Source organism: Pezoporus wallicus, unplaced genomic scaffold (genome assembly GCF_028554395.1).
Source record: "Pezoporus wallicus isolate ANWC-B61680 ecotype Strahan unplaced genomic scaffold, APGP_CSIRO_Pwel_v1 scaffold_2584, whole genome shotgun sequence".
Classification (NCBI taxonomy): Eukaryota; Metazoa; Chordata; class Aves; order Psittaciformes; family Psittacidae; genus Pezoporus; species Pezoporus wallicus.
In genome coordinates this window covers 643,915-658,819 of record NW_026642851.1, presented here as the reverse complement: position 1 = coordinate 658,819, position 14,905 = coordinate 643,915, and the positions used below count along the sequence as shown (strand labels likewise).

Sequence of the window (14,905 nt, the reverse complement as noted above, 5' to 3'; positions counted from 1 at the left end):
ACAGAGTAGGGGAAAAAATAATATTATTTTTATTCTTCTAGAGAAATTAACAAGTATTGCTTAAGTTGATAGACTTTTAAAATATCATTTTGAGCGGATCACCTGATATAATTTTAGGGCATGAATAATGCTAGTGTTACCTTGTTTTCTTTTTTATTAAAAAAATGTTATGTATTTAAAAATTTAAATTGAAATTAATTGTTTCTTTCAGACTTGTTATTGCCCACTTTTTAACTAAAGCTTGGCTGTCTGGGTTGTTTTTGCAAGTTACTGGAAAAGGAGCTGTAACTGATCGTGTTTGTTCAGTCACCCAACTCTTAGTTTATGGTTCAGAGGGTCCCATATTTAAAATCACAAGAAGCAAGTCCTGGGATAGATTTACTGCACCATTTTAAATATCCTACATTTCCTTTAGAGAAGGTGGTTTATATTCAGAATATTGGCCAATGATTGTGATTGCTTCCTTTTGACAAAATATAGTGTCTCTAGAAAATGTTGCTGCTTAGATTGTTTGTTTTTTTTTTATAAGCTCTTTTAAGCTAGAATTCTAGTCATGGCCTGGTTAGATTAATTGCTCGTCATATGTCATATTAACTCTAATATCTTCTTTTTCACATATAAAGCCCTTAAAGCATGTTGGTCCATATTTTCTATCTTCTTAATTGGGTATGTAAGCAATAATCACTTAATGAAATTATCCAGTCTTAGAAGCGACTAGAATAAGGCTGTCTTGCAGCAAGTCATCAAGCATGTACTGTTCTCTGAATGCTGGTACTGCCAAGAAGAAAGATCTTATGTTTTACTCAACTATTGTGTATGATCATAAGCTAAGCTATAGCAAGTGAATTTTTAACATTACATTTAAAGAAGAATGACTAGTTTTACCGTTGGTGGCTGCAATGGACATAATCTTTCTTAGCTCCCATTGTCCTTTGCATATACAGCAAATAGCTGGCAGTTCTTTGAGGGATACATGCACAGCCACTTATCAGAAGTGTGTACAAAGCACAGCTGCCATGTGATAAGAAAGGCACAGTATATGGTCATGATCTTAATAAGAATGAAGTTTAATAACACAGTCACCCTAAAACATCAACTACTGCATATTACAACTATTACTTTGCCACAGCATGTTTACTTTACAATGAATGCTTTATTCTATTGTAATATTCATATCACTATCTGATAATTGACAAAAATATGTAAGAAGTCTTCTAAGAAGATGAAGAAGTTCTCCAGCATATATGGACTAGTGGACTTAAGTCTGCCCTCAACAGTTGGGCAACTTAGAGGGAAGGGTGTATATTATGTATAAATATATCAGGTATACATACATATGTAAAATTTAGGAAACATGCTTATCCACAAAAAAGTCTGCTTCTGCATGTCACAAAGGATTAGTTGCGATGGCCTCAGAAACAACATTTTATAAACTCTGATTTGTGTAATTTATTGACCCAGGGTCAACCAGCAAGACCTGGGGGTGTCTTGTATGACTATCACCTTGTAGGGTTTTTCTGTTCTAAAGTGAATACTTAGACTTGTTATCTGTGTAACATGATACACGGCTGGGGTTATTTTAGATACCTAGTAATCATAGTAACATCAAGAATGCCATGTCCATTGTCTTTTTCTTAAAGGGAAGCATTATATTTTTAGATATAAGGAACTGGAGTGAGAATTGAGAGATGTGAATTAACATGGTTGTCACCAACTTCCTCTCTGATTTTGGAAAACAGTTTATTTTCAAAAACTGATAAAGCACCCTCTTACAAAGCACTTTTCTGTAGCACTTTGCAAGTGTGAAATACTGTTAAAGCCTTTGTATAACTTCAGTTATGATTTCATTACAACAAGAACTGAAGAAGCCTTACAGTCTTTTAAGATGAGACAGAAGCATAACAGATGGATTGGAGCATCCCTCCCGTATGTCCAGTTTGTATGATTGGTGAGGTTTGAGCAACAGAAGACAAAATCACTTCCTGCAGGGACATGCAGACACACAAGCATGGTATATTTTCATTTTTTTTGATGCCTATATATGGCAATGTGTGTACCCCCATGTACGAAGTTCATAAAGTAGTAAAACTGGCCTGATTGGAAGCCTCTTCATTTTGAGAGCTAGGCTTTACTAAAGGAATCTGTGCTCCAAATAGTGACCAAGGCACATGTATACAGAAGCACAATTTGCATACCTCCCTATTTAGTTTGGGGAGACTCCCTATTTAGTTTGGGGAGACTCACTATATGCTTGACTTAATTGCATTCTTACTCAGTTGCATTGAATGGTTATTTGTAGCAGAAGCAGCTCAAACTGGGTGCCCAGATGTTCTCATCACATATTTTAGCCTTCTTCTAATTTTGGGATCTTCTGACCAGCTTAATCCCCAGATAAAACTACTGATTATCCTGTATCTCTTCCCCAAACACATGCAGTCAGACTAAAAGCCGGTAATGCTGGATCACTTTGCTGCTGTCAACAAATAGATTGGTCAGTCATTCTGCTTCTGGGAGCAACCCTTCTGGCTCTCCAAATATGAAAATTGATCTAAAATGCATACATCACTTGATGAGACTGTGTGCTAATACAGCCTGATGGTACAGTGATAATTACAGCATGATGCATTAGCATAAAATGGTGGCTAAAAGACTGTAGCATAGGGCAGTTTCTTAATAATTACTTTAAACACCAAGTAAGGAAAATAACAATGTCTATAGGTTAGTTTTGCTGCCACTTTCTGGGGAAACAAAACAAAACAACCCCCCCCCCCAAAAAAAAAAAAAAAAACACAGAAAAACAGAAACACAAAATAGCAGTGGGCACTCCTTTTAATGGAAAGAAAATATGACATGAAAACTGCCTCATTTCAGTCCAAAATGCTGATATTGATAAGACAGGAATATGTTTTTCTGTACTTTCTATCAGTGTGGTGATCCTTTCACCACAATGTGCTGCTGCTGTAATTTCTGCCTTAAATCCCCAAAGCTTCACCACTCCTTAGTCATACCAGATTTGTGAAAGACTGTGCATTGGGTAGTACATAGTCAAATTTTGTTATAAAGCGCTTTATGAAATTGCAAGATAAAATGGAAATCATTTGTTTGCAAATTTCTTTGCTTCCATGGTATTACAAATTTTAAGAATGCTTTTCTGCTGTTGTAATGCAATTAGTAGTCCTGCTTGATAAAAGCAAATCTATTTTTAAAACAAAAAAAAAGTACCCTTCTTCCTTTTCATTATGGTACAGTTACCTTCCTCTGGCAGAGAATCGAGTTCTGGCCACCTTAGAGGCCATCTTAATTGAAGTAAATGACCAATATTTATTTCCTTATGTTTATTTAATTAATTATTTGATCCTTTACTGCTTTTATTCCTGCATCTCAGAAGCCTGAGCAGTAGGTGCTGGGGACAACTCAGTCTTCTTAATATTTTTACATTGAAGCTTTACAAACTTCAGCTCCTGGTAACCTGTTTGTTGAAGGTGCTTTTGGCAGCTGCTTCAAGTACAGACTGCATATGGAGGAACATAAAGTCAAACACCTATCTTTCCTTTCTCTCACTGAATTGAATCTCTCAAGCAGGTGGGACGTTGTGTTAAGAGAATCTTGCCTCATTCACTGGTTTTGGCATTAGAATGTTTTACATCTGTAAACAGGACATATTGCTAGTCTTGCCACATGCTTGGATTTTAAGCAGCATGATAAAAATCTCAGTACAAAGCACTTAGTACAGCAATTTTTATTCACATATCTGCCTGAGAATCCATTTATGTTCTTCAAGACTGAGAAGAGAGACCATTAGGAAGATACAGGGGCTTAGTTACCTAGCAGAACTTCTGAAAGCATGGCTGAGGATGTTGTTTGCAGGTAACACTGAAGAACTCCTGGGTTCAGACTAGTAATTCTTTGCTGTTCACTCTACTTAATTAGCTTTTTTTCTGAAAACCAAATCCAAGATAATTTCCTTTTCCTTTCCTCTCATTGTAGATGGAAATTGTTATCCCTCTGTCTTTTTCCGCTCACTGCTATTTACATTCTATGGAGACATTTCACGGATGTTGCAGACGACCTCAATTACTCAAGGAGAGATGTCTTGAAACAATAACTTCTGATTTATGCAGCTTTTCCCAGTTGTTTCAGTTTGCTGAAAAATTTATTGACTTTTTTTTTTTTAATGTGTGAAACCATGTTTGCTAAATATTTCCTTACTGGCTTTTTATGTTCACTTGTCTAAGTTCTTTTCTTAACTAGACAGCTTCCTTTCCTATTCAAGTACTTGGATTTTCATGCATTTTAGTACAATAATGAGAGAATGTACAATTATCCCTCTTTTTTAGAGCTTCTGCTCCATGGATAGCTACCATCTCAGAGAAACTGTCATCTTTATCCTGCCACAACAGATTACTATGTTGGAGCTTCTACAATTGCGGGGCTTGGGAGCAAGAGGTAGAGAGGAGGAGGCAGAGACCCAGTTTGTCTAAGCTTGTTCTGTTCAGGATATTAGCTTCCCAGAAAGTGTTCAGGATATTTTTTTTTGCTTGGAGCAGTAGAGAGAAACTCAGATCTTGTTGTCACTAACTGCATCAACCAAATGTAGCTGCTAAATTAAAAAGGATTATTTAAATACTGTCAATTTCATACGCGGTTAAAGTTTTACAAAAATTGTATATTCTCTGGCTATACTGAAAAGTTACCCGAGTTCCTATTACATCAGGAATGATGGTAGCAGGAAAATAAATGTGTGTACTTTGTGCTTTTGGATGACGCTGAAGTTACAGAACAAATCCATTATCAGCATTTATCAGATTTCTCTATTCATTTTGCAATATATTGACTTGCCCTTCACATCTGATTTGTGGCTTTGGAATGTGCTGCTGGATGTCTAGAGCTGCTTGCATTTTCAATTACAGTTCTTCTGGCTAGCAGTTTACTTACTATAGTAATTTTCCTGAACTTTTTAATCTTTCAGCATACGTGCTACAGAAAAGAAAAATCTGCCTAGTTAGTAACATTTCCTGACACTGGTAGAAACACGTGCTGAATATTGTTCATGTTGCTTATTATAATGTATGAGGTCTTTGCTATGAATAGCTTGCATAGTACTTCAGAGGAAAGGAGGAACTAGATAAACTGTTCCTTACTGAACACACACCTCTCTCTTTCTTCTGAGATAATTCTTATCACAATATTCATGTTGCAGAGAAGAACGTGGTATAAAATTCACCTGTTAGGGCAGTGCTGTAAGCTCAGGGGCCTCAGAGAGGCACAGGGAGACAGCAAGAACAGGAAGCGTGCTGCAGAGGGGGCACAGCTGGTACAGCTCTTCAGTTATCAGATTTGAAAATGTTAAAATTGGTTGGGATAGAAGGACAGATAAGAATATAATTATTTTAGTTATGGTGGGTAATAAAGCATTTTTAATAAAAATGTAGAATCCTTTTCTGCTTCATTATTATTTCGGCTTTCTTTTAATTCTGCAGTCTTTCTTCATGTTGCATATTGTCCCTGTTTGTTTAATTTTATAGTTTCTCGTGTTTAAGATGTTACGGTTCTCTGTCTTTAAAAAAATTATTGAATGAAGTAGGAGTGAATAGGAATTAGGAGTGAAGAAATAGAAGTAGGAATTAGGTATAAAAATATCATTATACAGTTTTGCTTATAAGGTCAATATATTTGCTAAATTTATCACCATCCCCCTGCAAATATTTCCTGTGCCCAACTGTTATTATAGGGGATTGAGTAAAAATAGAACCTTAATCTTGTTCTGTTTGGAGTTTGTGAAATTGTTAACAAAGAAAAATGTGATTTTTTTTCCTAGGATGAACAAATGAGATTGTTTGGACACTAGTAATGCAGCCCTTTGTGGTACTTGAGAATAATTTTCAGGGTAGGATTATATTCTGTAAGTGTTTCATAAATAAAACTAGAGGCATCTCTCATATTTACTGGGATACTGAAACTAACACACTTAAACCATGGAACATTCAGAGTATCCAGAGTTCAAATGGCAACCTCACAGTTCTTCCCATCTGCAGACATTACCAGTTTTAGCTGTTTGGGAGGGCAAGGAGCATGTAGTAATTACAGAAAGTTCATTCTCATTTAAAAATACCAAATCATTAGAGAAAAAGCTGGTTCTGAATAATTGCACTTATCTAGTTGCTTTAATGCCAATAAGGATGTACAAATGTACATCATTATTGATACTGAATATGCGGTTTAGCAAAGATTCCCCTACTGTTCTTTGCAGGCCAGGATACTCTGTGGGGAGCTTTGCTATAATAATGAAAAACTGTAGAATGTCAGAGGTACTTTTCACTGTTTCTTTAGAATCTTTTTCTTTAAGATTTCAGCAACATTAACCTGACCTTGATTCTGTTCTAGTCTAAGAAATGGCTGAAAAGCATGCTTTAAAGAGGAAAGTGAAAAAGAAAAATATCAAAAAAGTATGCCACAAATCAGTAAAAATATTCCTGAATGCTTAGTTTAAAATCTGGTTGTGCTTTACTCTGAACAGCTATGTTGATAAATGGAGAAAAATCATGCTGCCTACCAATCACACAAAATTTTTACAGGTAGCAGGAGCTCTTTAAGAAAGACAAATCACTGCTGTATTACAGAATGAGAGTCATAAAAAGCTGGAAACAAGAGCCCAAAGCAAATGGGAAAGCTGATTTCCATTGACAGCCATTCTTGCTTCTGAAAGCCTCTTCAAGGACTCAGTCTTGGCCTGAAGCTTTCAGGCATGGAAGTCAGCCCTATTGCAACCACTGACAACACCAGTTTTAGGCTAGTATTACAGTCCCATTCACTGCATTTCTGTTAAGAAAGAAAGAAAGTGACCAGAAGCCATTTGGATACAGCAATGAGCCACTGCAAGGTCTCCGGCGCTACTACTTCCACCTGCTTTTGTTCTCCTAGAGAGAAATAACTTTTCTCTTGAGTCCCTGGAGGGGATGCTGACTAAACTTTTGAGTGAGACTAGAAAGAACAGCAGCTCTCATGACTCACATAAGGTTTTCTGAGGCATCTCAGGGGCATCTGTATTGTGCTTGTCTGGGTGTGTTTCTTCCTTTCTTACAGTTCTGTAAGGATACACACTGGTGTGTTGTGTGTTGGGGGGGGGGGGGTGGGGTGGGGTGTTATTGATGTTTTGGGTTGTTTTTTTTGTGGCATTTAAAAACTATCATGTCATGTACACTTCCCCCACCTCCAGCTAATCTCCTTTACTAATCCTTTCTCTTAGCTTATATTTTTTAATAAGAAGTGCTAAACATTGAGAGCACCTTGTAAATAATGGTTTTTTCCTCCTTTGTTTCACTTTGCCATTACTGTTCTGATTTGAAAAGGGAATCATTATCATCAGTGGAGATGCTCACTCTGCAATTCCTACAAATTGTCTAAAAAAGCCCAGTGAATACCCTAAAAAGCATCAACTGAAACACAAATGGAAGAACAATCACCTAAAACAATTTCCCTTTCTAGATACATCAGAAATAACTGCATAATGCTAAAAAAAACTGAGATACGTTATGATACAGTTTCCTGCAATACCACAAAATTGCGTGAAATAAAGCTAATATTTTTATATCACCAGTAGTTCTGTAGGTCTCTGTCATAATTATGATATTGCTGAATACTTACTAAATATTCCAGAAGATTGAATATACTGTTTGTTTCTCAAGGCTGTCTTTTTAAGGGAAATTGGTCTGCTTCTGGAAAAATTCCCTGCCCTTCCTTTTCTTTTACAGAAATTTCTTTTAATGAGTCACTTCTTCTTAGAAAACCTTGTTTGATAGTTTGGATTACAACAATGCTAGCACTGATCTTTGATGCTTCTTCAGAGTGCTGTAAATCCAGCTTCTCAGCACATTGTAAACTATGCATGTTTTCTTCCTTATGAGACTCTTGGCAGGCTTTATGGTTAGCAGACAGAGATGCAGCAAATCAGCAAATTAGATGTTTTTAAAGGCAGCTGAGAAATTCTCTCTTTTTTTTTTTTTTTTTTTGAGCAAAAAGGAAGAATTTGCCTTAGAGGATAAGTATACAGTTTGTTAGTTTTGAAATAGCATATAGCACCCATGCTGTCAGAGCATAATTGTTATCTGGTGGCCAACTACCATATATATATGTATACATACTGTTTCTTTTATCCCTGTTCATTTGGATTGCAAACCAGGAATGAAGAAAACGCCTTGCTTATTTAAGTTAAATTTGATTACCATACCTTCTGTAATTTTACCTGTTTTTTCTGACTCCCTGATGCTTGGTGAAATGTAAATTATTTGGTGATCTTCTATGTCCATTCAGTTGGTATTTCTCATAGCAGGATTGTGTGTCATAGCATTTGGCAGTGCTTTATTTAGCTAATGTCCAGAGACTATGCTCTGAATAGATTGTATTCTGGGTAAATAAGTTAGGCATTTAAGTGGAAACCTGTGTGACTAATGTGGGATATCAAATTCTCTAGGGCTTGCAGTTCTATATATGCTTGAAGAATGCATGCATGAAAACATAAGCCATTTCATAACCTTGACTTTGATTGCATCACATAGCTTTGTGCTGGTGTCTGCATTGTAACCAGCTTGGGCAATCTCAGCACTGATGGGAGATGGATGCTCTCTGCTAGTGTGTCCAGCTCTTCATTACATTACCACAGTCACTATAAAAGCCTGATGGTCAGGTTGGCTTTGTCAAGGTTTTTTTCACTATGCAGATGTCTCACCCCATTTAAAGGGTGTCTTTATGCCATAACACATGTGACACACTGTGTACTAGATAAAGGGATGGGCTCCAGAATATTCCAGGACTTAAACTGCAAACATGACAGAGTTTTACAGCAGCCTATCTTCAGTTAAGTTTCCAGGTAAACTTTGTCCAGAGTTTTTCTACCAGATTTAGATTATGCATTCTGCATTAAAGAATCATCTTTCCCAGGTTTTGTATTTTTCCCATTGCATTATTTTTTGGGATGTCAGCACAGTAATAGTAACATAAAACGTGACTTGCTATAAATGAAAAAGGAATGTGAACATTTTAAGATAGTGAAAAATACACATTTTCATTTGATAGATAGTAGTGGTTTATATGTGAAACTGAAATAGGAAATCTTGAGTCCTTTTCTCATTTATGCTGTAAACAGATCTTGTCATATTGGGCCTAAGACCTTCTCGGGAGGGGTTGGATGTACTGGGAGTCAAAGACTGTTGGATCCAAGATCAGCTTATGGAATTTGTTATACTGACCTGACACTTTTCTTTGTTCCTGACTTTTCTGTACTATGTTGCTCCTGGCCATTTTGGGCTTTATTTGTGATACTGTTTTGACTATTCAAGTAGGATCAGAATCCACAGACTATTAAGAACCTTGCTAACACTATGCAGAGGTTGAGTATCGTTAAGTAATGTTGAACAGTAAAATAATTCTAATGTAATTCATCCTTCCTTACTGCAGTCTTGCTTTGAAATGTGGAGAGGGACCTGAGAGAAGGAAAAGCTGGTTCTTGCTCTGTCATTGTAATACATGGTATCTCCTGCGTGCAGAAAGGGTTTTAATTTCTGGGGCTGCCCATTTGGTACCCTTCTAACAAATGTAAAGTTTCTGGGGAAAAAAGAAAGATCCAAGATGCTTTGTGCTCTCTCCATTTTTTTTTTTTCTTTCTTTGAAGTTACTTTTGCCACATGATAGTGCAATTTGCATTGTAAATTGAGTTCATCCAGCTTGTGGGACGATAAAGATATAAACAGGTGTTCATAAAAGTATAGTTTGCCAAATAAAATAAACATTAGATTCTAGGGATTTCTGATTATCATCTGAGCTATGGGAATACGACAGCAAGTGAGGGATCATTTTTCCCTGGAATGTGAGAGTGGGGGGAAGCAGAATGGTCTTTGAAGATCTCGTCTAATTGATTCCGCGATGTAACCTTTTCCTGTTTTTTCATTTGGGGCTTTCTGGCTCCACTCTCCCCTTCAGAATATGGGACTGATTTAACACAAGCAAATACCAGCACCTCCATAAATTCTCCACAGGTTATTTCTTTCAAGAAGGAAAGTGCAGTGCAGTGTAGAAATTAAGGGAAGTTTTAAGTATACAACAGCTACAAAATTAAGTACTTATTTGAAGTATTGTGGGAGTTTTCAGATAAATATCTTTAACATAAATGTTCTGTGTAGCAGTGTTCTTAGCAAAAGCATATGTCCATAGAAGATGTTTATGAATTTTGTTACGATGCGCACCTTGAGTCTATTTGGCCATGACAAGAAGGAAGACTTCCTCTAAATGTTTGTTATCAGTCAGCAGCTATAGAAGTTAAGATCCCCTTTAAAGTGGGAGCTGCTGATCTTCCACTTGAAGATAACTGTGCTGATTAGAACAGACAAGTACAAGACGTTTTAGGGTTTTTCCTGAACTTACAGACTTATGGTGCTATTGCCTGTTTTTTTTTTTTCTCAGAGCTTGGAAAGCTGCAGTAGGAGAACTATGCAGTGTTTCTGACTTTTCATCATCTGTAAATTGTACCTTCAGGGGTTATGTAGTACAGACATGTCAGCATTACAATAGCTTAGAGAATATTGTTAAAGCAGGAGAAACCCAGTGACATACTCTGTCTCCAGAGGGCTCTGAAGTGGCCTAGAAGAATAGACAAAGATGGGACTACTCTTTCCTTTTTCATATCTATAAAATAAATTTTTTTATAGCAACTAGCCAGAGGGTGATCTGAAAGAAATGGGGAAAAGTCAAACAGGCTCTGTTACTGGGAAGTGAATCCCAGCAGCTCAGTAGAAAGATGCTTTCTTCACTTGACTCCTTTGAGCTCACTCATCTTTTGTACTGGATCATAACAAGGATAGTATTTACATGTAGAAGTCATTCCTTTTAATAAAACTTCTTAACCTTAAGAAATTTTACATTATAACAATTACTGATTTGAGGAAGTGTATCTTAAGCTTTAAGTTTCTAGTCTTCATAAGTATAAACAAAAGCTGCCAAATGAGGGTCCATTTCAGAGTGGGCAGCACCACTAACCTATTCTGACCCAGTAACATACGCAGGCATGAGCTTCCTCAGTTACCTAAGGACTGACTCTGAACTGACATAGATTGGCAAGATTATCTATTTCATTGTTGACAGTTTAATAGAAGGTTTAATGTTTGCTTATCTGACCTAGTAGATGAAATGTTGGGTTATGTGAGGAATGAGTAGTGCTCAGGTTGCATTCAAGTCAAATCCAGTCCTTCCTCTGAGAAGCAGACAAAGTGACTTTTACTTGGCTAAATGCTTAGCAGTGTTAGTTACTCCCAGGATAGAAAACAAACCACCTCACCGCCCAAACTGTCCTTCTGCCAAACAGCTACAACCTCAGGTTCTCTGTAACAGTCACCTCCAGCACACATCAGATCTTGAGCAGCACAGCTCCCCTAAAAATCATGGAAAAATTTAGCACTGTCCATACAACTAGATCCATTTAACTCTTATGATCAGTTGAGTACCAAATTAGCTTTTAAAGGTTTCAGTGCTCGGCCTTCCCTAATAACAGCATAAGCTTTGGATTTTTCTGGCTGTGTGCTGTGTATGGAGGGTTGAAAGGAAGAAGTCAGAACTTCAATCAGAAATTCATGTCTAATGTTCTTGGCTTTGACATGTCTTGTTAATCACTTTTGACGAAATTACTGCAGATTCCCGTATGTGTGCTTATACAAAACAAAAGTCCATATTACAAACATCTTATTCCTAGAGATGATGTGAGAGCTATCAGTTTGGATAGCATTTTATTGCTATAAATAGTAAAGTTAGATTTGATTTCTAGAGGCAGAATAAATAGTCTTGTCTCTGTTTTTAAAACAATAGAAGTTTTAGGATAGACACTTAATAAGGTCATATTGGTAGGCCATTATCAAAGCTTGCAAGTATATTGGGTCCAGCATCCTATCTGCTGGTATTTTCTGTAAATTATATTGGCTTTTATACAGCAGGGTTGGTATTTTATTTTATTTTATTTTATTTTATTTTATTTTATTTTATTTTATTTTATTGTTGGTTTTGACTCAAGGGTTTGGGGGCTTTGTTTTTTGTTTAAGTTTTGTTGACTTTTCCTATAAAGCACACGTTTGGCAATGCATATATTGCAATTCCTGTTGCTATTCCGATTTTGCAATTTCATTTCTATTTGGAAAGCAACATCATTAATACTTTGAAATAACTGGGATAGGAGTGTTTTATAATCATCAGTCATGTCTTTGTTGGACAGCTTCTGAAAAGGCACAAGGGGAACAAAAGACAGAGCTTCGTCAGTTTCTAAAAGGAGTTCTAATGCAAGTCATTTCCCCTAAGCAAGACTGGACATTATGACAAAAAGTCCCACCAAACGTAGGGGTTTCATAAATGCAGAGTAACAATAGGTTGAGAAATCTTACTAATCATCAAAAAAATCCATTGTTGTTTTAGCGTTAATTCAAGTCAACCTGACCCAAAAAACTATATCGACATGAATTAGGAACTGCTGTTTCAGATGTACTTCAACCAAACTCTGAAACTACTTTTATTTATTATTTTATTTTCTTCATGTATTAGTATTAGGTCATGATGGCTCTAAGCACAAAGCCTTAGCTGCCTGATTCATGATGTCTAAATTTCTGCTTTTCTCTTTTCTTTAGATAAATACAGGGCACCGATCGCAGTTGAGTGTATCAAGTGCCGAGGTGGGAAATGAAAGGAGTCAAAATTTGGAAAGCAGCCCTTTCATGTCAGATCTTCTGAGTGACGTACCCTTTGCCCTAGCACCACATGTGTTAGCAGTACAGGGCACCCGTAATGACGTTCCTGACCGATTGCTCACCTACGACATCAATGATAATTTATCAAGATTTTGGTATGACTTTACCCTTGAAAATTCAGTGCTTTGTGATCCGTAATGTTTTCTTTAGTATTTCTGTCTGTGTCAAGGAAAAAGTCCTAAGGTGAAGATACAGACTTAATCGACTTAATATTTTGGGGGACTACCACTGATGAATCAGATGAATTGTGTGAAAAGGATTCTTATTCACAACCATGTTGTATTTCTTAGCTTTAAGTGAACCGTAACTTAACGATGTTAAATATTCTGGTTATTTCAAAAGAAATCAAGCAAAACTGTTTCAGCCTGAGACTGCTTGTTGCTATCTACTTTCAGTAGGTAGGCTACAGACACAAACATTTCATAACTTTAAGATGAAGTCTACACACGCCTGCACTGTTTTGTTATTTCACTCAGATACTAAACACATAGATCCTGTTGCATGTGTTAAGATCACCTCTGATTTTCTACAGATAGAAACCAGTATTAACACTAAAGCAATATTGCTTTGCACTCCTGAACAGACAGCTTTTCAGTTAGACCAAGTTTTAAAACTCAGAGTTCATTACGAGTACTTAAATAATTGTGAAGACTTAATAGAACTGGTAAAATGTACTAATTTCAAGGTAAAAATCAGTTGCTCTGCTCCCTTTCCAATAGATGGTATTTTTGTCCATCTCATGTTGTGCCTGGAGAAGTCCTTGCCTCCTGCGTGTTGGCTGCTGTTTGTTCTCATTACCACATGTGTTCCTGATTTATACACAGATCAGCTTTTCCATTTTAACCTCTTTGCCCCCTGAAGAAGGAAATCTCAGGACACGTACTTTTAATGGTCACACCCTTCTTTTTTCAATTTGTGTGCCAGAGATACACATGGCAATGTTTAGCAACAGGAAAACATTACATTGTTTCTTATCCAGCTAAATTAAATGGCTAAGTACCTAAACATGCATTCTCACAGACCACTGTCCCCCCTGCTCACAAGCTTTAAGCATGTTTTTCCCCGACTAAAACCAGAGCTGCTGTTGCACGAGCAGCAGCTCCCTGATGTGGTGGCATGAGTTTTGATGAATAATGATCTGTGTCACACAAAAAAAACACTTGTTTTTTCTCTCGGGGTAGAATATTTATATTGTGCCAAACATTAGTGGATATTTTCATATATTTTCTATGCTCTGTGCTAGCTTAAGATACATATATTTTCAGACTTGCATCCTCTTATAGTTTTTGAGAGAAATACTGTAAATGATGGAGAAATTACATTGTGAATACGTCTTAGGTTGTTAAATATTTGTGGTTTAGATTTTTTTAAGTGTATGTATTTAATATTTTTGACAGCTGTGCTCATAAATGTTTTGAAGTTATTGTTTCAGGGACAGTATCTCTTCTACAGTCCAATAAAAAACATGCTAAATCACAGTGAGTTATTTCTTATGTGTGAGAGTTGTTACTCAGGTTCACCTGTGTTGTTTACTGTAGCTGTGACCATTCAGACTTCATGGGAGCTTGAACCTGGAAATTCAGTTTGGAAATCTTTTCAGTGTCATTTAAAATAGGGTTCCTTTTGATCAAATATATTGCACTTCATTTGATGTATTCTGTGTGGTGGTCTAGGTCTTATCCATGGCTCTGCTCTGAGGATCCTATGGCTGTGAGCTGGGAAGTACTCACAACTCTTATAAGGAAGAATTGATTTTACCGAGTTGTTTAGAAGTGGTTTGTGTGCTAGTTTTTTTAGTTAACACATACCTGAAGCACTAAATCTAATTTTCATGATTGATTTATATTTAATCATTAAAAAAATTAATCATTCTGCAAATAGCGTGTTTCCATTCAAGTTGTCCATTTCAGATCTGAAATGTTTCTGCAGCTCAGCTGGTCTAGAAGCAGAACTGCAAAACACTGTTGAAGACTGAACAAACTCACAATACTTGTTCTTTCTTTGCTAGCTGACTTGGCATGTAATTTTGTGCATTCATTTCTTGCCAAAAGTTAGCTAATTTATCTAAAATAATTACATCTTGTCAGAACTGTGCTCTGTTACACTCACAAGCATCATTTCAAAAGAAG

The 14,905-nt window shown here is 36.5% G+C and overlaps 1 protein-coding gene across 2 annotated transcripts in view; it reads left to right on the top strand.

The window, feature by feature from the left end:
• The window catches only part of UMAD1 (UBAP1-MVB12-associated (UMA) domain containing 1), an 82,358-nt gene extending 68,108 nt beyond the window's left edge, over positions 1 to 14,250 (top strand). For both annotated transcript variants that reach the window (XM_057432535.1, XM_057432534.1), the window contains exon 4: positions 12,657 to 14,250. In XM_057432535.1, the coding sequence (XP_057288518.1) occupies positions 12,657 to 12,914 (258 nt within the window). In that variant the 3' untranslated portion in view covers positions 12,915 to 14,250. The remainder of the gene's footprint in view (positions 1 to 12,656) is intronic.
• Positions 14,251 to 14,905: the final 655 nt, after the last annotated feature.